Here is an 18,074-nt window from a genome sequence, read left to right on the forward strand (position 1 = left end):
TGAGAGTGAGGTGATGTGCCAATGAACATTTCTGACATACTTATATAAATGACTACCTAATATAGTATATTACTGCTCACATAGTATATTAAATATACTATGTGAAAGGCCAGTCGTGAACACCGACAAGTTTGATTGAATGTACAGCAGGGGGCAGCATTGCAGCCGAGCTGCTATTGCGTTGATCTGCGGTTTCCAAGGCAACCGTTCCGGACACGATGACAGAGTTGCACCAGGCAGCTGCTGCGGGGAATTTACGTCAAGTTGTCGAGATTCTGGAGCAAAATAAATGCGATCCAAACCAGAGAGACATCGACTGGAGCTACAAGACGCCTCTTCATTGGGCGGCAGCAAAGGGTAAGGCGGTTTTCAAACACCTGCCCTATTTTTTTGTTTTTGTTTTTTTGTGTTTGCTTTGGCTCGGGAGTAGGTCAAAAGGTTGTTGTTTTTTTGTTTCTTTTTAATTTAAAATCTGACATGATGACCTCAATGGAAATCTAATCATATTAGTCTAGTAACTGTTATTTGTTTTTAATATGTTAATTATTTAACTGAAACAAAAAAAAGTTCAAAAAAGGTTAACAAATAGTTATTTTTACAAAAAAACCCAGACAATTATTTGTTGTACTTTATCTCAACACGAATTCACTGTTTGCGCCATTTGATCCACATTGGTCCCTTCGGAAAACTTGTACTTTACTTTTATTCTATTACTAACTTATATGAACTTTCCCATTTGAATGCATTTCGGGTTATACTTCAAAACCTCTCCAACAGGATACACAGAAACTGTCCGAGTCCTCATCAAACACGGAGCGAGGCCTTGTCTGAGAACCGAACATGGGTGGACCCCTGTGCACTTTGCTGCAGAGTCAGGAAGACTGGCCGTGCTGCGGCTGCTGCACTCGCTTCATGCTCCCATAGACACGGAGGACTGCTGCGGGGACAAACCAATGAGAATAGCTGAAATATATGGGCACCAGGACTGTGTCCAGTTTCTAAAAACGTAGGGAACAAAACTCACCCACACATTCAGTTTTTCCACAACTAATTTATTTGTTTTACATGCTTTGTCTTTAACTTGATCTGTATTTAACATAAAGCTGATATTTTTAAGCGCACTTGCCCCGGTAATGTAGAGCATAACCTAACATAATGCTTTGCGATTTTTGTTTAACTTGCAGAGCTGAAACGGAGAGTCGGGCATACCGCAAGATGGCAGCCGAAAAAGGGATTTGTTTGGATGAAACAGACGAGCAGTGGACAGGAGACGGCAAAGAAAACCAGGAGAAGGTTCTTTAGGTGTATGACAACATTGTGTTTGTTGTGTTGCAGCATTAAGTTTACTTCCTTTTAATGTATCAATTTCCAGTGTTTGTTGCATTTGTGGTAGGTTACCTAAAATAAAAAATAATCTAAACATTACAACAGTATTCAGTGGACTTAAATCCCACAATGCACAGACATATATATAGGCCTCAAAAAGGAAAAAATATTTCCTTGGTTTTATTATTGAATAGGGCACATTTTTAAGGGTGATGTTCATTATTTTGAAATGGATTCAAACTTTGTAGAGCTTTCACTTGATCGTGGAGCCTAGAGAACAGAGGAGATGGGACGTTAGGATTCACTTTATATTCAGTGTTGTGCATTTATCCATTTAGTTAGTCTTACACTCTTTTTCAGGTAGTTCAGAAGAGCTTCCCGTGTCTGGAGGAAAAGATTAAAACACCGTCAGTGACTAACCGTGGTCTGTATTGTTACTTATTTTGGGGTATTATGAAGTTCTAGCAAACAATAAAACTGTGATGTAACATGGATAACCATCTATATTTTCATTTAGAGACCTGTCGATGTTACCACATTTTCAGGTCTTTGTTTCTTTATTTCCAATCGAGGATATAACGGGTGGCAGGTCACAGGATGTCCCTCTAGGAATTTTCTTTCATTCCTATTAATTACAATCCTGCCTCCCGCTGTAGCATCTAGGATTTCTTTAACATTGAATTTTCTCTCTTCTCCTTGTTGACAAGCCATTAGCGCCGTAGATGGCAAAAGTTGTTGCTCCTAAAATCACACATTCCAGGGTGGCACCCCGCCTTCACCCCTAGACTCAATCACCACTACAACCAATAATTCTGTCTGTCATGTTAGCTAGCATCTTGTTCTAATGCACAATACGATGGGAGCTTTAACATTTAACTCACCAGTTTGTCAGCCATGCTTGTGGCAAGCAGGATGAACAAACCCTGAAAACAAAAAACAAATAAATAAAAACACGGTCATTCAGCAAGAAACCTGAAGGTCGACTCGCTGCACGGTGTGTTCAATGTTAGGATGAGATTAAATCGCCCCATACCTGGAAGGTGTTTAGCAGGGTGAAGGCATAATGCACCAAGTACGCCAAGGCTCCAGATGTGAGGTCGACTAACATGACGGCAAAGCCGAGAATCCACGTCAGGCCAAAAACTGGGGTGAGCAGGACAACCGACCTCAGGGCGGTCAGAGCCGCTCTCTTCTCTCTTCTGGAAGACGCCGCCATGTTTACTGGCTGATCGAGCAGCTTCATGATAACCACCAGCATGGCAAACACGTTGATGAAAATAATTGTCCAGGATGGAATAACAAAGGCATAGATGGAGCCGTTCAACAGTCCGATATGAGTCAGCCAGCAGGTCTCCCGGGAGAAATACTTTCCCTCGGTGAAGCCCTGACTGGCCACAATGGTGCCAACAACGATGAGCAGCGGACATCCATAGCCCAGGCCCAGGGAGAAGCGCAAGTAGACCGCCTTACTAACGCTGTGGAACAGGAAGATGGTCTGGTGGAGGAGCGTGGCACTCAGACACAGCATCCAGAAGAACATGGCCAGGTAGCAGAAGTGCTTGAGCACCACCATGGCCAGGCACCAGCTGAGCGGTAGGTCACTTGGCTTGGAGGATGCCAGGAAACAACAGTCGGCCACCAGCAGGCAGAGGCTGATGTTTATGTGGGCGGTGTGGCGGAGATGCAAGGTTTTGGTCTTTATCATGGCTCTCCACACGGCCAGCTCAATCACAAGGCTCACGACGAGCGACACGACCGACACAGACAGCCCGACGTAGGTTATCTGGCTGATCCAAGGGAGGTCCAGGGGATACTTGGACATCAAGATGGCAAAAGAGGAGAAATGGTGACAGGTGCAGTGGCCTGCGTTGGAGGGCCCGCCCCACTGGCATCCACGCGGTGACCAGGCTCGAGAGTTGGTGTCCCACGACACACACTGCAACTCCACATTTCTGGGCCTGGGCTTTCGCAGCGGGAAGTCGATTTTAACTTTGACCGAGTCGGACTGCTCTGCTTCACTCACCGCAGAGACGACGATGCTGTTTGGTTCAAACTGGGTGTCGTTGTTGGGTAGATAACCCTCGAGATGCTGGAAGCCTGCCGTTTTTAAGCTGCTGCTGTTTTTGCCCAGCAGATGAACTGTGACATTGAACACTGTGTTGGAGCACTGCAGACCTCCCAAGCAATTCTGCTCAGCGACCTCCACGTTCTTCCTCTTTGGGGTGGTTGTTACGTTGGACTGCTGTATTAAGTGCTCGACAGAGTGGAGGTACATTTCAGCCAAGGACTGATTTTCTTGGTCAGACGATGTCCTAGTCCATGAGTTTTCAAGAGTGTTTTCCAGCAAATTGCTGGACGATGTCAAAAAATCCTAAAAATCAATTTAGAGAGATTACACAAAAACAGCGAAAGTTAAAATTTAGCTTCCAAATAGTGTATTTTTTTCATGCATTTCATCACAATTGCAGTGCCGCTCTCCATGTTTTTAATACTAAATGTCACCAACTTTAAAACATTAGGCCTTTAAGATGAATAAATTAAATAGTTGTTCCAGAATAATGCAAAATGCCGTTGGTAACATGAAACACACTCAGTTCATACTCACGTCTGCTGTGCTCTCATTGGCCTGCAGGTTTTTCTTGCCAGACAAAGTGGAGAGCACTTGGACAGTCGCATTCAAGTTGCTGACGGTGTTTATTTGTTGTGAGTTATTTGTCACCCCATTGAGCTTCAACAACACTTTTGCAGCATTGTTTTGTAGTGAGTCGAGTCCACTGTCGACAATCTACAACAACAATAACCACAACAATGCTCGGCCGTCAGGGTGGTGAGATATGATCTGATTGGTTGAGGCGAGACTTACCTTCGCCATTTGCAGCACATCTTCCACTTCATTGTTCACACACTCCGAAACCTCAGCATCCCATATTCCTGTTGTGGTGCTGAAACAGTCAGTGCATGAGTAAGTCGGTCAATAGCACTGGGTCGTCAACATATATATTAAAGTTATTGAGGGTTTTTTCTTTTTTTAAACAGAATTGCAAGAAGTTTACTTACAAAAAAGAATGGATTTTTGTCAGATAACTTTAACCAATATTTGTACTCTACTCCTACCCCACATGACACTTCCTCTGTCTGCGTCCAACAGCGTTGTTGCATTTTAGCACTGCTTTGTGTCCAGCTTTAGTGACCGGCCAGTCACTTTCAGCTTCACAGAATGGATCATTTTCTGTGTTGACGAAAAATAATTTGAAGGGGTGTTTACACAAATACCATGTAAAGCCCACATTGGGAGTCTGCGTTTAACTGAAACCTGCTGTACTCGACATCCCATCTGCAGTCACTGGCCAATGTATTAGTGACAGTGGTTCAATTGCTTGTTAAAATAAAGATACAAGGCTGCAATTGAATGCATTTAGGCCTGTAGACCGACAAAGATGACTTGTTGAAGTTCAAAATAAGCATCAGAGTTTAGATGGCACCGACACCAAGCAGGCAGAGGGCACTGTGTTGGCGTTGGGGGGGGCATTCTTCCAATGCAGCATAATGCAACATAATCATACCTTTTATGACACAGATATCCATCATGGCAGAGGCCTCCTGGTTGCACCTGTTCTTAAAAGTGCACCTTATGTTTGGTGTAGTTGTGATTGGACTACAGGTGACTGTCGTTATAGCTCTGTAAAGTTTCATTCCATCAGTGTAACCTGAAAAAACAAAAATCATAATCGGGCTAATTTTACCAATTTAGTTGAAGTGCAATAGATAAAGAAGACAGAAAAGGGGGAAAAAACACAGACTTGGAGGAATCAGCCCTGGAATTGCTGGGCTGTTTGGGCTTGTCCAAGTCACGTTGAAAGTCTCATTGCTGGGCTTTATCTCACAGTGGACTATCACTTCACTGTCTGAAATCCCCTGGCAGCGTGGAAATGCTGGAAATGTGGAGATGCGGATATCTGGCAGTAGAGAAATGTCCATTTTTCCAGTGGCTTTGTGTGAAATCCCGGACAGACATTTGTCTGAAGTGCGAGTGTAGACACATGAAAACATCCCTGAAAGAGAGGTGTGGGTAATAAAATAAAAAAGGATTGATTGATTTTTAAAGAAATCTGTTTCATATTATGTGTACTTGCTTGATACAGACATCCCTCTACATTCACTGGCAACTCTCAAATTCTTTACCACTAGTGTGTGTAATTAGACATGAGACTGTTCTTGCGTCAAAATGCCAAAATGCACTGCAAATGTCTATAAAACTATTCGATCTCTTGCCCACATAATCCTTGCATACCTGCCCATTTCTTGTTGACGTTTTTAATGACGACAGTGGTCTCCCGTTCTTTGTACGTCACATCCGACTCTGTCCCGTTTGTTATGTCAAAGACTTGATTGTCTCTGTGTAGACGCCACGTCGGCGTCACCTGTAAGTCCTCCTCTGTGGTGCATTTGAGTTCCGGGCAGCTTCTTTGACACACCGGGCTAGGTGGCAGATGTAAACGGACAAGGCCTGCGAAAACCAAACAAACAAAATAAAACAAATAAGTCGCAACGTAGCATTGCTATGGAAATCTGTGCAAACTCCTTTGTCCCTTATTGGCTTATTGGATTGACAATGGAAGTGACATTTTCATACTTTATTGCATACAAATTCATTGGCACTTCTTCCAGTTCATTGTTGTGTAGGTGCCATGACCCATTCTGCTCTTTACCTTCAGTTTCCAGAGTGAGTGATAAAGACTTGTTGCACAGGCGCTCTGTTTTGTCCGCCATATCCTGGGCCCGAATGCTGCCATCAATCCTCATTTTTAAATCTGCGATGATGTTCCTGAGCCCAAGTCTGGGGACAGAAACATTTTAATCTTTCCCTCCTTTAAACAAACATCATTTGTCTTTGGTGGCCGACGCTGGATTACCTGTAGTTTTCGACTGTGAGTGAGTCGAATCTCTGCTGAGTGCTGTAAACAGATTTCAGCTGAAAGAAACCATCACGTTACACTTAAGAATTGAGTGTTTTTAAGGACAATATGTAAATGTATTTCAGACCAGCAGTCCTGCGCTGTTTATTTTACTTTTAAAATTACAATTTTATTTTTACCTCCTTATGCAATATGTCATTACACTGTTGAAACTGTCCTGTGGATTTGGCCAACAGACAGTCAAAATACTGCTTTGACCTGAATTTAATGGAGCCGACGACAGTCACTGTGGTAAATAGTTAGTTGGTTGGTTAGTTAGTTGGTTGGTAGAATTCTTTTTTCACCTACTCCTCTTTCACACATGCCTAATGAATTTAGGTTAAATTACCTGAGTTTTCCGCAACGCACATGCTTGACACGGGTAAGACGCACGTGTCTGTGCCGCAACACTTATGATGCTGACAGAGTTCCTGGCTCCACTTGTAGCCCTGTTCGCAGGTGCACTTTAAGCCGCTGGTTACGTTTCGACAGGCTGAAACAGATTCACACTTCATCAGTTACCAGTTTCCACCACCTTCCTATCAACAGTGAGCCGAATGTATAATGTGTGTCTTCTTAAAAAGAGAAGAAAAGAGGAAAGAGAGGAGAAAAAGCAGGTGTTTACTTGTTGTCTTCTCGACGTGGTCAATGCGCAGGCTGCTGTTGTTCGCGAACGGTTTCAGTAACCGGGTCGCATGTGCGAGCGCGTTCATGTCTATGGTCAGTTTGCTGTAATACATTTGCGTAGAATTTTCCGCATCTTGCCAAAGAAATAGATGAGAATTGCAACACGTTAGTGCGTCTTAAGTGAGTGAACCTCATTTTGATAGTGAAATAATTTTTATCTTTTTACCTCGTCCCTCAGCCTGTAAAAAGGAAATATGTTTAATTTGGTGAAATTGCAGTCGATGTTTATCAGTATTTGCGGTGTCAGATTGCACAACAAACCTTCATACGACTTTCAAAACAGTGGTGGCCAAATGTTAAGCACACCATCACCAATCATCTTCATTCAGTCACCTCAAAACTTTGAAGGTGATCTAAACATGACTTCTGATCAACTTAAGCCTCAATTCCCTCTTCATCGTAAATAACAGTGACGCACCTGAGTGATGATTATCTCCAGGAGATAAATCAGTACTGATGACCACATCATCCACCTGCAGAAACAATAGTGTGTATATGTATGTATAGAATACACACACACACACATATATGCTGTACACACACATACACACACAAACACAAACTTAAAAATTTAAAATTCATCTGAAATCTAACCAAAGGCTCAAAGATCCAACCTGTTTGTCTAAGACTGAGTGATTGAACCGTCCCAGCGCTTCTTCCTCCGGCAGTGACCTTTCAGTTTCCAGAAGTGTTGCCTCTGAATGATGTAGGCAGCAAGTACGTGGCCAGTTTACTGGCAAACATGCAAAGCAGGAGGCAGTTACAAGGAGACCTATTTGACTTGCAAAGGCCAGACAGTAGTTTGTTTGTACTGTGTTATTTCTGTGATGGCTGCTGGTTGAAGGTGTGACCCTTTTAATCCAGGTTAGAGAAACCTAGAATATGTAGTCATCAAATGAGGAAGCATCTTTTTTACCTAATTAAAAAGCTAATACTTCTAAATGCTAAACGGTCTACAAGTTTAGCAAATAAATAAAGTTTATTTGCTAGATTTTTAGCAAATAAATAATATTCTGACAACAATATTGTTGAACTGGAGAGAAATGGGTCTAAACAAAACATAAAAAATATTATTTTTAAAAAAATACTGTAAATATTTTTGTCTCACCTTGTGGGTTGATCCTTAAACCAACTAAAATTCAAGTCAAAGCAAAATAAAAAGTTGTGTAAAAAAAAAAACTTTAATAGAAAAACAAACAATGTTTCCAGGCAGCATTTCTTTCTTGCAATTCTTCAGTCTTTCAACCTTTCAAGAATTTTTGATTGGTATTTTTTGTCCAGTATTTTCAGTCAAACTGAAAGAAATAAAGAATATACACAGTGTTTCTTTTTTTTTTCAATTAAAAAAACAATTCCATGAAAACCTTGAGCACCAAAGAAAGGTAACGTCAACAGACATTCAACATTCTTTTTTTCAATTCAAGTGCTTTTCCTAAAGATACCACTGTCTTTTTTTCTTCTTCCAGTTTTTCTTTTCCTGGAAACGGCGACGTCACACAAACGTTTCCTGTTCCACCAATGGAAGGCTAACCTCCTCTGGCAGGCAGCTGTCCAGCTCCTCGTTTCTGTGGAAGGCCTCCCCGTTATTTTCCTTCTGATGAGGAGGCTGTCTTTGGCACGCTGAGATCTACAGGTTATTTGTTTAAAAAAAAAGAAAAAAAAAAAGTAAAATAAATAAATCTAGGAAGTAAAAATGATCTTTTCGACCAGAGTAACAATTCAGACACAAAGCACTAGTCAGAGTCTTAGCAGGGAGAATGTATCAGAATCAGCTGACTGAAACTTTGTCCAAATATTGGAATGTTTTTTCTGCTTTAAAGTAAAAAGGAAGACTAAGGATTGACCTTTTCAAGATACTGTTTTATAAAGTTCCTTCGTATGTATCAGTCAAGGCAGAATTTGTCAATTTATCAGTTCAACATGTCACTGACCGTCTGTCCCAGAGGAGTCACGCAGCAGAGCTTCTTCTTGAGGTGTTCGGGGAGAAAACAAAGCAGTTTCCCCATCAGAGGATAGACGGTGCCTGGTGTCACATCCTCCTCCTTCAGAGGGCCTTGAAACATTTCAGAGTTGAGTCAAGAGCTGACGAAAACTGACGACAGTCGGGCCGTTTTACACTGTGCACGGAAACATGCAGGCACTCCTCCACCTGTTAGAAAGCTGACGATCAGGCCCATGAGAATGACTGCAGAGCAGCTGAACCCGCTGTACCACATGTATGACAAGGAGTAGAACCTCTTGAGTCCGGACGGCCGACTGCAGACAGATTAAAGAGACAGACGGAGGTTAACGTGCGAGACCAACGCAGACAAACGCGGGCACATGTAGCTGTGCTACCTGAGTGTGACGTTGCTGTAGACGGCCTGCAGGATAACGGTGGAGTTTCCCGCCAGTCGATTGGCCACGCAGCTGGACGGCAGAGGAGTCGAGCCGGAGCTCCGGGTGACGATACTGCCGAGGCCGACCCAAAAAATCACGGCTAGGCCCGTCCCCAGGCCGGCCAGCGCTCCCTGGTGGCAACAGGTCAGAGACGGGTTGGGTGATAATGAATCGCTTTACTCACAGTTTGTCACTTAAAAGTGAAATACAGCTGCGAAGAGAGGGAGCAGTCCGGAGGCTGAGCATTGGTTCATAAACTCTCACAAATTATGCAAAAAAAATTGATCCCGTCAGTGCCAGAATTGAGGGAAGTCTGTCACTTTGTCCTTTTTTTGCTTGCTTAAACTTTTTGCACACACCGCTGGAAACCACCTGTATGCGATGTCACAAGGGGCACTCATATTTACAACATAAATATTCTGCTGTTGGCTCTGCCCTGTGAAACAGCCTTGTTTTTGCCCCCCAACCAAACAGGCAGAAGGTCCAGAAGTTTTTTTTCTTACAGGAGGCAACTTACAGTGGAATTGGCGCAAGGGAAGAACAGGCCAAGGCAGAACACACCCAGGATGGGACCGCCAACCATCCCGAAGATTTTCAAAGCCACCTGAGGTTCACACGGTACAAAGGTCAGACAGGAAGGCAGGACAGACTCGACGCTGCTCGACGATGACAACGACCTCCTGTAAACTCGCCTGCAGAACCGAATCCCCCATCAGGTGGGTCAGATAGGACATGGCCAGACACAGCAGCCCGTAGGACATCGCTGAAGGAGGAAACACAAGGGGAAACTTCAGCAATGTGCCATTAATATACACTGCCGTGCTTGTCTTAGTAGCTAACCTAAGGCCTTGGACAGGTAAGTGGCTCTGGACTCGGTCATGGTGGGAAAATATGGTTTGATGAGGTCTTCCATCGTCACAGTGGCCAGAGAGTTCAAAGCAGAAGAGATGGTGCTGCAAAAACACATGCAAACAAGTGTTAAAATTAAAAAAGAAGAAGAATTCTTGGGCTGCTTACAGTGAGATGAAAGGCTGGGCGAGAGCAATAATTTAAAACAAAAACAAAACATCACAGACAAAAAAAAAATGAATGGGGGAGAAGATGTGGACACCTTAGAGCTGCACTGAATAAACACGCAATAAACAGTCCAGGAAGTCCAGGCAGCCCCTGCAGCATGTCCATGACAAAGAATATGACCACCTGTCCAGACAATGAAGCAAAACAAAAAGAATGCTAGCGTGCGTGAATTAGTCAAGTGGCTGTTTAAACAATCTGAATTTTTGTCTTTCATTTACAAGACAAAGAGGGAAAAAAAAAAAATCTTTATCTGAACCGCAAGCTCACCGCATCTTTTTTGGAGGTGGCCAAAAAACTGGTGTGGTGATCCTCGCCGCAGTATCGCGCAAACATGACCAGACCCATCACACAGCTGAGGGCCAGAGCCAGCTGCAACGAGGGGAACACCATGTAGCACGACCTGCACACAGTGGAGGGTGGCGCCTCAGCTTCAGGATAAGTTTTCCACCTCATTTGGTTCGCATGCGATTGAAGATGAGCATCATATACACAGGAAAAACAAGACTCAGAAGGGTTTTCGGTGTACCTGACTGCCTCCTTCTCAGAGCGTGCGCTGAGGTATCTCTGGACCTGAGCCTGGTTCACCCCGTACAAGGAGAGCATGAGGAAGACGCCGCCGACAGCCAGAGTCCAGAAGGTGTGTCTCTCTGTGGGATCTGGGTTCAGGCTGAAATGAAGGTGGGGGAATAAATCAATTGTGACACTGACAAGGATGCGTATGTAATGGAGGACATAGTAATCTATCCTGGACTCCAGTAGAAAAACCTAGAATGAAACATTAACAAAAGAAGTGTATTGAGCACTCTGTTTACAGCCTACAGCCAAAAAATAAATAAATAAAAGTGACCAGAAAACTCACTCGAGACCAGCGATTCTGTCTCCATCCTGGACTTTTCTCCAGACCTCAGACAGTCCTCCTGACTGCTGCACCCCGACCACGATGACGGCCAGCTGCCCTGCAAACATGACCAGGGTCTGAAAGACGTCGGTCCAGATGACGGCCTTCAGTCCACCCTGACAGCCACAGGCAAGACGTGTGTTCTTTAGTCCAATTTTTTTGGATGTTTTCTGTGATGTTGTTGTCGGCGATAATTTACAACAAAATATGTAAATCGGCGTGCAGGAAAACGAACCGGACAAACCTCACCATTGTCGTGTATACCGTGCACACTAGACCCGTAGCCAGCACTGCTGCCCACAATTCAAATCCGGTAACTGAAAAAGAGAGCAGACACACAGTGTGAAACAGGCCTCGTCCTTGTAAACCACACGAGGAAGCTACAGAACACGTTGTACCTGCGTTTAGTGCAAAGGCAGGAGTGTAAACACAGACTCCCATATAAATGACCTGCGGCACAGAGAGTTACAGGAGCAGTTATTTGCAGTGAGGCTTAAACATTTAAAGTTCAGGAGAAGTCACAATAGTCACAGTGTATCAGGTCCCATATTATACTTCTTATCAAATCTTTATGTTCCATCCAACATTGTGGGAGAAACAGCGTTGTTGGGATTACTCCATAAAAGTAATGCAATTACTGATTACTCCTGAATAAAGTAATCTAATTACTTCTTTAACTACTTTGTTTCATTAGTAACCAATTGCTAATTACTAATGACTTTAGTTAAAAAAAAAAAGATAAAGCAGTTGCTCAGTGATTTGGAATGAACTTTATTAAAGTGCAAATTTTGCAATTCAAAATATTGTCCTCTTAACTTGAATGAATGTTTGCTCTCTAAACACAAACTGCACATTTCACAGACCAAACTCATGTACAGCACTGGTGGCTTTTGCACAGCCCATACTGTGAATGAATTTGTTACTTGATAAAGTAATTATGATATAATTACCAGTTTTGCCACAGTAATCTAGTTACATTACTCCGTTACTCAAAAAGTAGTTTAATTACAGTAGTGGATTACTTAGTAATAGATTACTCGCCAACATTGGGGATAAATTACACAAAGATTTACAAAAACAACATATCTATACTCATGCCTTTGTTACAAAACATTAGTCGAGTGAATTTTTGCATAATGTGGAACCTAATAAAATTATATTTTGTTTAGCGTTAGACCAGGGATTCCTCACCATCTGAAAGATGAAGGTCAGAGTTCCACACACGCGCACTGGTTTGCTGAAGCGAAGTTCAAGGTACTGTTAATCAAAACGACACGGAAATGAAGAATCATGAATACCAGCAGCAAGATTAAACTGAACAAAAAAAAAATCATGCATACCTGGTAGGCACTGGATAGTTGCAGTCTGTACAACACTGGAATGAAAACATGAGCCGGAATGAGGAGGCCCAGGATGTAAGCGCAGCCAAGGAACCAGTACTGAGTTCCGTTGGAGTAGATTTCGGCCGGGACGCCTATGATGGCCACGGCGGACTGGAAGGAGGCGATGAGCGACAGCGACACCGGCAAACAGCCCATGCTCCTGTCTGCCATCAGGAACTCCCGCGTTGTCCGCTGCCGCCCGCCCGTGAGCGCGTGGTACAGGCCGATGGCCACGGACGCGGCCAGCAAGACGGCAAATATCACATAGTCCACAACTGCGAAGTGCTTCTGCTGGGACGGATCCATCCTGAAGGGCGTCTTGAGCCTGCGGCGCAGCTAGTCAGACGGACGTGGAGCATCTTTGTCCACACCCAGTCTGAAGAGTCGGCCAGCCTTGAGAGTAGAAACACTGATTACATCGGCCACTGCGCATGACTGTCAAAGTGCACTACTTGATAACTTCCTGTCTGTGAAAACAAACACCAAGGTCAGACGAGCTCAGCGTCAACTTTAGCACACTTGTGAGAATCCAAAAATACTGACTGAGTGGGTAAGGGGTGGGAGAGTCCTGCTCGTCTGGTCCCAGCTCTGGCTTTGTTTACATTGTGCAACAAAAACAAACAGCAGACGGATTTGAAGGTAAATTAAACAGAATGTGTTTCCTACTGATCATGTGGGAGCCAGAGACCCATAGAATCACTGACACACAGGTCAATCAATGTGGGAATTAAAACACACACACATTCAAATGAGGTCAGTAGGTGTACTGGATAATCCACGGCTGTATAGTTTAAAGTTTACACATGTAACTGAATGGGGGACTCAAAATTATCTGTGTGTGTATGTGTGTGTGAGTGAGTGTGAATGAGTGTATGTCTTTGTTTTGCCCTGAGATGAACTCTCGGCTTGTGCAGTGTGTTCCCTGCCTCTGCCCAACCACAGCTGGGAGAGGCTCCAACTGACAACCTCGACCCTAAATGCAGAAGGAAGCGGTACAGCAGGTGGACGGACGGACCTCTAAATAACTGACTACCCATATAGCGCCGTATAAAAACAGTGTTGGGGCATACAGTTAATAGATCTGATTGTCCCTGTAACAACCGGCATGAACACATTCATTACAACTATTATTATTATTATTATTATTATTATTATTATTATTATTATTATTATTATTATCATCTAAGGACGCATGTCACATCATTTTTCAAGAAGAAATGATGTGACGTGTGTGAGAATGGGTGCGAATACAAGCGCACTCGTGAATGAGCGGACATGCGCAGCAGCAGCGGCATACCTTGAATAGTGAGCACTCTTGACATCCGGGTGAGCCTGGCTGTCATTAATACCATGGTCAAGAGCGTACGCTCGTCCAAAAACACCAAACAAACAACGTTGTCTCGAACTTCCTCAGGGGTAAAACAAGTTGTGGCTGTAACTCCGACCCGCAGTGTACAGCAATCGGCCGTGTAAACTCTTTTCAAAGCGGCGCCGCGTGGTCTGTAACCACTGAGTCAACCAACCGCCCGGATAATCCGCCGTCCGTCCTTGCTGCCGTCACGCTGCATGGCGTGTTCACTTTACAAATTGTTTTGAATCCTCTTCCGGTTTGGAGCTCAGGGGCGGTGCTACTACGTGTGACGATGACGATGAACAACCGCCAAAGTCAAACTCCGCAAGGACGATCCTGAGGAGGACCAGGCGTATTAACTCTTCTACCCAAAAACAAAAGTATACAACATGGAAGGAGCGGCTGCAAGAGGTACCTCGGCTAGCTCGCTGCTGTCGCTTAGCATGCCGCTAACTGCACTCTGCTGGCTCGCTAGCTAGCTCGCAAATGAGTTTGTTGTAATGCGTTGCCAGCTGAAGCTAACGCGAGCGTCCTATTAGAGCAGGGCGGTTTGGGACTGTAAGTAAGCTAAAAAATAAATAAATAAATAAAAACGAAAAAACACGTTCGTTCGTCCGCAGATGTTCTGAGTCACCTGAGTCAGCTGGAAGTCCAGGCAAGATGCCGCAGGGATCAGCCCAGTCGTGTGAAGGAGCTGAGAGCCGAAGTGGAAGCGCTCAGAGCACAGAGAGATCTTCTGAAAGCCGAGATTGAGACACATAAGGTGGGTCGCGCCAACGGAGTTTTTCTGAGGTGACAGGATTCCGTTCACGACACTAAAATATACCGACCATCTCCAACTTCCTATTCTAAATCAAGCGTTAACATTAACTTGTGAGTATGCTGGGATCCATCCCCTTATATCTTATGACATGTAGTTTAGGTTCTTTTTACCCCCCACTCCCCGTCGCTTGTTTCCTCGCTATGTGATTTGCAATGATGCTGTGCAATGATACAATATGAACCTGACACAGAATCTCCAGAAACTGAGGGCATCTATGGACCGAGAGCCTGTACATGGAGAAGATGGAGAGGAAATGGAGGAAGACTCTGAGAATTCACAACCCCTTCAACGCATGGCCAGACTTACCCAGCTGAGAGATCTTCTGTGTGCTCATCACATCATTGGTACTTAGTCACAGTGTTATCCTGTACACTCTTATTCTCTTATTAATGCAGTCCCAGTTTTTGTTTTGCCCTGCAAAGACGTATGCTTTCCCCCCCTCTGTTTCATGCTGCTGTTACAAGGCGGCTACAACGTCAGAAAGACCCTTCACGGTAGAGGAGTGTGCGTGTCCCTGGCAACAGGCTACAAAGGCACCCTCTTCGAGTCCTACAATCTGGAGCTGGACCTGAAGCCGACGCTGAGGATCAGCCGTCATGACATCCCTCCTTTCATTCCGCTGAACAGTCTGACAGAAGGCAACAACTTGCAGACAGACATGAAAGGTTTTCTGGATAATCTCAGCCAACATCTTAATGCTTATGTCGGCCGCAGGCAGCAGCTGAAGCTTGTGAAGGTACCACTTTTCTTATTTTTTTTTCTCGGTTGTTTTGCTCCTTAAATATATTGTTAATATCCAAACTAGAAGATTTTTTTTTTTGGACATTTTACAGAGGATTATCACCAAAGATAGGACATAAATGACAAAAATCATCAGAAGAAGCATGATCTCACACTTTCATTCACTTCAAAAATTGGTTAAGTGACACGGCAAGGCTTTGTTCCAACAGGAGCTCCATGATTCTGTGGTGGTGATGGAGAGCAACGTTTTGTGTTCCATACTGGTGATGTTGCTCACCGTGCCGAGAGCAAAGACACCCTTTCTGTGCACGCTGCAATACACCGATCACACTAGATGTCTTCCAACAAAAGTCGACATTGAATGCAAAGGTAGGATTTGAATATGGTAATAATGCTTTGCTGCTTCTGTTAATAGAAAAAAATATTTGAAATTCTGTAGGAAAATGTGCCATTACTTAATCTGTCCAGCAGAGTGCACTGTTTAATATTATGTCTCAGGTTAGTTAGGGTAACACTGATGTTGAAAGGGTAACCCCACATTATTCTGTCCAAATATAGAACCACTGTTTATATATATTAAAACATTTTTTACTCCTTCAGCTAGCTTCACTTTGTACAACATGTGTTTTTTGACTCCTCTTCTGCAGAAAACAACATTTTTAACTCTTCAGATTTGAAGAACATCCGCAGTCTTCTCCTGGACACTCCTGTACACAAGGCTTTGGCCACTATGAGGGAGCTTGGTCAAATAATGTAATTTCAGAAGGAAAACAAATCTGATTGTTGCGCATTTATGATTCATTAAAAAAAAATGTTTTTTAAGTTTTAGCCTGACTGTTTTGCCATAAAATGCACATTCAGTTTCCCTTGTGGAGGTTTTTCGTATGAGCCTGCACACATGTTGCGTTTGTCCTTGAGGCTCTCTATAAATGTCAACACCCTTTTTTGTAAAACCTCCTTCTGAAACTGTTTGAGCCTCTCGAGTTCCTCTCGGGTCCTTAGCTGCTGTTTGGCCAGCTCCTTCTCTGATATTGAGTCAATAGTTGCAATGTTTTTCATCTGCATGAGAGACACGCTGCTCTGGATGGTGCTTCTTCGTCTTACCGGGACTCCAGGCTTGGTCGAAGGAGTTGGCGCTGATATTGACCGACTCTGCTCCTCTAATCCAGAACCCTCGGTGTCAGAAGGGGATTTGATGGAGCAGAATCTTGTCCCTTCCGATGTCTGAATACCTCTATAGTGCCTCTCTGCCGTTTGATGTCGTTTGATTTCTCTCATGGCAATGTTGACGATGGCTTTAGGCTCGCACGTCTTCACCATGACGACTCTCCTGTGTTCTCTCATCAGTTGTTCCCGTCTCTGTTGGAGCTTTTTGTGAGTGTACCTGTGCTCTTTCTCCAACATGTAAAGCTTCTGCTGCAGAGTCCTGTCCTCCTTTTGGTTAAGTACTCTCAAATTTCTCCGCAACATGTCATGACTTCTGAAGCTTTGATCCATCAAGGCTGGAAAGAAAAATCATTTAGTTTTGAAGTTGTCTTTTACTAGTTTAAAGAATATATATATATATATTGTTATTGTCCTGACTTTACCTTTGTAGAAGAGCCACCAGAGAGCTGTGTCCGGTTATTGCTGCACCCACTTAGGTAACCGAATAGCCTATGGTGTAGTTAAGTGAATGGTATTGTTGGTCGTTATGTATGGTCACATTCCTTAGCGATTTAATGACACGACTCCTTGCTGGGGAGATCACCATGGCAATTACAGAATAAACCTCTTTTTCTCACCTGGACTCCCAAGTTTTCTTTTTTTCAGCAAAAAATACTGGAATGTTTTTTTTATAAAACAATATTCCAGCATTGTGAGAAGGAGGGAAATTCTTTTTCTGCACAGTTGCTTTACTTTCTTGAGAAAAGAATACAGTAAAATTATTCATAAACCTATACAGTTGACAAGCGAGTGAGACAAGCGTCCCCTAAACTCACGAAATCACGTTCTTTGAAATAATATCCTACAAATGCATAGTTGGTAAGTTGTTTCATTTGTACATTTTGTGCATTATTAATTCATTAGTTTAAAAACTATGAATACTGAATTAACAAACTAAACAAAAGTTGCAGTAACGTCCTGATTAGTCGGGCAAAACTGCTTAATCGAACTTTACAGAAAAGCTAAATATATAAACACAACTGGCAGCTCACTGGTCTAATGGATCACTTGGGTGAGTGCAAGTGGATTATTAATGATCCTTTTATTACATTCATGACTGTTCTCATGTTAAAGGGGAGATTTTGTTAACGGAGGATTCCAGTTTCTTTATTTTTGCTCAATATAAGCCAACTTCATTGTCGGTGTTGTGGAGTCCACAAAAGCTGCAAGTGCAAAACAAGATGCCGTGACTCGGATTCGAACCGGGGTTGCTGCGGCCACAACGCAGAGTACTAACCACGAAACGATC

General features: G+C 43.4%; 4 protein-coding genes and 1 long non-coding RNA gene across 5 annotated transcripts; 2 read left to right on the plus strand and 3 right to left on the minus strand.

Moving 5' to 3' along the window:
- The first annotated feature begins 103 nt into the window (after positions 1-103).
- Positions 104-1,428, plus strand: ankrd66 (ankyrin repeat domain 66). Its single transcript, XM_076023277.1, has 3 exons — positions 104-357; positions 778-1,006; positions 1,185-1,428. The coding sequence occupies exons 1-3, from the start codon at positions 219-221 to the stop codon at positions 1,300-1,302; spliced, it is 486 nt and encodes a 161-aa protein (XP_075879392.1). The 5' UTR covers positions 104-218; the 3' UTR covers positions 1,303-1,428.
- On the minus strand, positions 1,036-5,042 carry adgrf3a (adhesion G protein-coupled receptor F3a). The gene is made up of 8 exons (XM_076023267.1): positions 4,890-5,042; positions 4,441-4,555; positions 4,190-4,268; positions 3,932-4,111; positions 2,360-3,697; positions 2,208-2,249; positions 1,675-1,710; positions 1,036-1,596 (listed from the first exon to the last, which is right to left on the minus strand). Exons 1-8 carry the CDS (start codon positions 5,017-5,019, stop codon positions 1,546-1,548), a joined length of 1,971 nt encoding a protein of 656 aa, XP_075879382.1. The 5' UTR covers positions 5,020-5,042; the 3' UTR covers positions 1,036-1,545.
- A 1,372-nt stretch (positions 5,043-6,414) lies between these two features.
- Positions 6,415-7,787, minus strand: LOC142886265 (uncharacterized). The gene is made up of 4 exons (XR_012926402.1): positions 7,583-7,787; positions 6,907-7,441; positions 6,631-6,774; positions 6,415-6,528 (listed from the first exon to the last, which is right to left on the minus strand). It is a non-coding gene; the product is annotated as an uncharacterized LOC142886265 (long non-coding RNA).
- A 349-nt stretch (positions 7,788-8,136) lies between these two features.
- LOC142886257 (sodium-dependent multivitamin transporter-like) lies at positions 8,137-14,227 on the minus strand. Its single transcript, XM_076023269.1, has 16 exons — positions 14,002-14,227; positions 12,663-13,097; positions 12,514-12,579; positions 11,721-11,772; positions 11,572-11,639; positions 11,284-11,438; positions 10,951-11,091; positions 10,692-10,824; positions 10,459-10,547; positions 10,188-10,300; positions 10,040-10,110; positions 9,865-9,951; positions 9,306-9,478; positions 9,118-9,224; positions 8,900-9,021; positions 8,137-8,595 (listed from the first exon to the last, which is right to left on the minus strand). Exons 2-16 carry the CDS (start codon positions 13,008-13,010, stop codon positions 8,461-8,463), a joined length of 1,860 nt encoding a protein of 619 aa, XP_075879384.1. The 5' UTR covers positions 13,011-13,097; positions 14,002-14,227; the 3' UTR covers positions 8,137-8,460.
- Positions 14,228-14,296: 69 nt separating this feature from the next.
- Positions 14,297-17,402, plus strand: cenpo (centromere protein O). The gene is made up of 6 exons (XM_076023275.1): positions 14,297-14,466; positions 14,676-14,818; positions 15,069-15,222; positions 15,343-15,614; positions 15,829-15,988; positions 16,267-17,402. Exons 1-6 carry the CDS (start codon positions 14,445-14,447, stop codon positions 16,374-16,376), a joined length of 861 nt encoding a protein of 286 aa, XP_075879390.1. The 5' UTR covers positions 14,297-14,444; the 3' UTR covers positions 16,377-17,402.
- Positions 17,403-18,074: the final 672 nt, after the last annotated feature.

The sequence above is a fragment of the Nelusetta ayraudi genome, unplaced genomic scaffold (genome assembly GCF_046127955.1).
Source record: "Nelusetta ayraudi isolate G7.1 ecotype Tasmania unplaced genomic scaffold, CSIRO-AGI_Nayr_v1 ptg000015l, whole genome shotgun sequence".
Classification (NCBI taxonomy): domain Eukaryota; kingdom Metazoa; phylum Chordata; class Actinopteri; order Tetraodontiformes; family Monacanthidae; genus Nelusetta; species Nelusetta ayraudi.

Bases quoted from the DNA above. Each gene is read 5' to 3' on its own strand.
- adgrf3a (XM_076023267.1), bottom strand. From the start codon at position 5,019: ATGAAACTTTACAGAGCTATAACGACAGTCACCTGTAGTCCAATCACA. The intron at 3,698-3,931 runs GTGAGTATGAAC...ATTGATTTTTAG, and splicing joins CCAATGAGAGCACAGCAGAC to GATTTTTTGACATCGTCCAG. The intron at 1,711-2,207 runs GTGAGTTAAATG...CTTTTCCTCCAG, and splicing joins CAAGCATGGCTGACAAACTG to ACACGGGAAGCTCTTCTGAA.
- ankrd66 (XM_076023277.1), top strand. From the start codon at position 219: ATGACAGAGTTGCACCAGGCAGCTGCTGCGGGGAATTTACGTCAAGTT. The intron at 358-777 runs GTAAGGCGGTTT...CCTCTCCAACAG, and splicing joins TCATTGGGCGGCAGCAAAGG to GATACACAGAAACTGTCCGA. The intron at 1,007-1,184 runs GTAGGGAACAAA...TTTAACTTGCAG, and splicing joins TGTGTCCAGTTTCTAAAAAC to AGCTGAAACGGAGAGTCGGG.
- LOC142886257 (XM_076023269.1), bottom strand. From the start codon at position 13,010: ATGGATCCGTCCCAGCAGAAGCACTTCGCAGTTGTGGACTATGTGATA. The intron at 10,111-10,187 runs GTTAGCTACTAA...TTCCTCCTTCAG, and splicing joins TTACCTGTCCAAGGCCTTAG to CGATGTCCTACGGGCTGCTG. The intron at 9,952-10,039 runs GCGAGTTTACAG...TGTGAACCTCAG, and splicing joins TGGGGGATTCGGTTCTGCAG to GTGGCTTTGAAAATCTTCGG.
- cenpo (XM_076023275.1), top strand. From the start codon at position 14,445: ATGGAAGGAGCGGCTGCAAGAG. The intron at 14,819-15,068 runs GTGGGTCGCGCC...AACCTGACACAG, and splicing joins CCGAGATTGAGACACATAAG to AATCTCCAGAAACTGAGGGC. The intron at 15,223-15,342 runs GTACTTAGTCAC...TGCTGTTACAAG, and splicing joins GTGTGCTCATCACATCATTG to GCGGCTACAACGTCAGAAAG.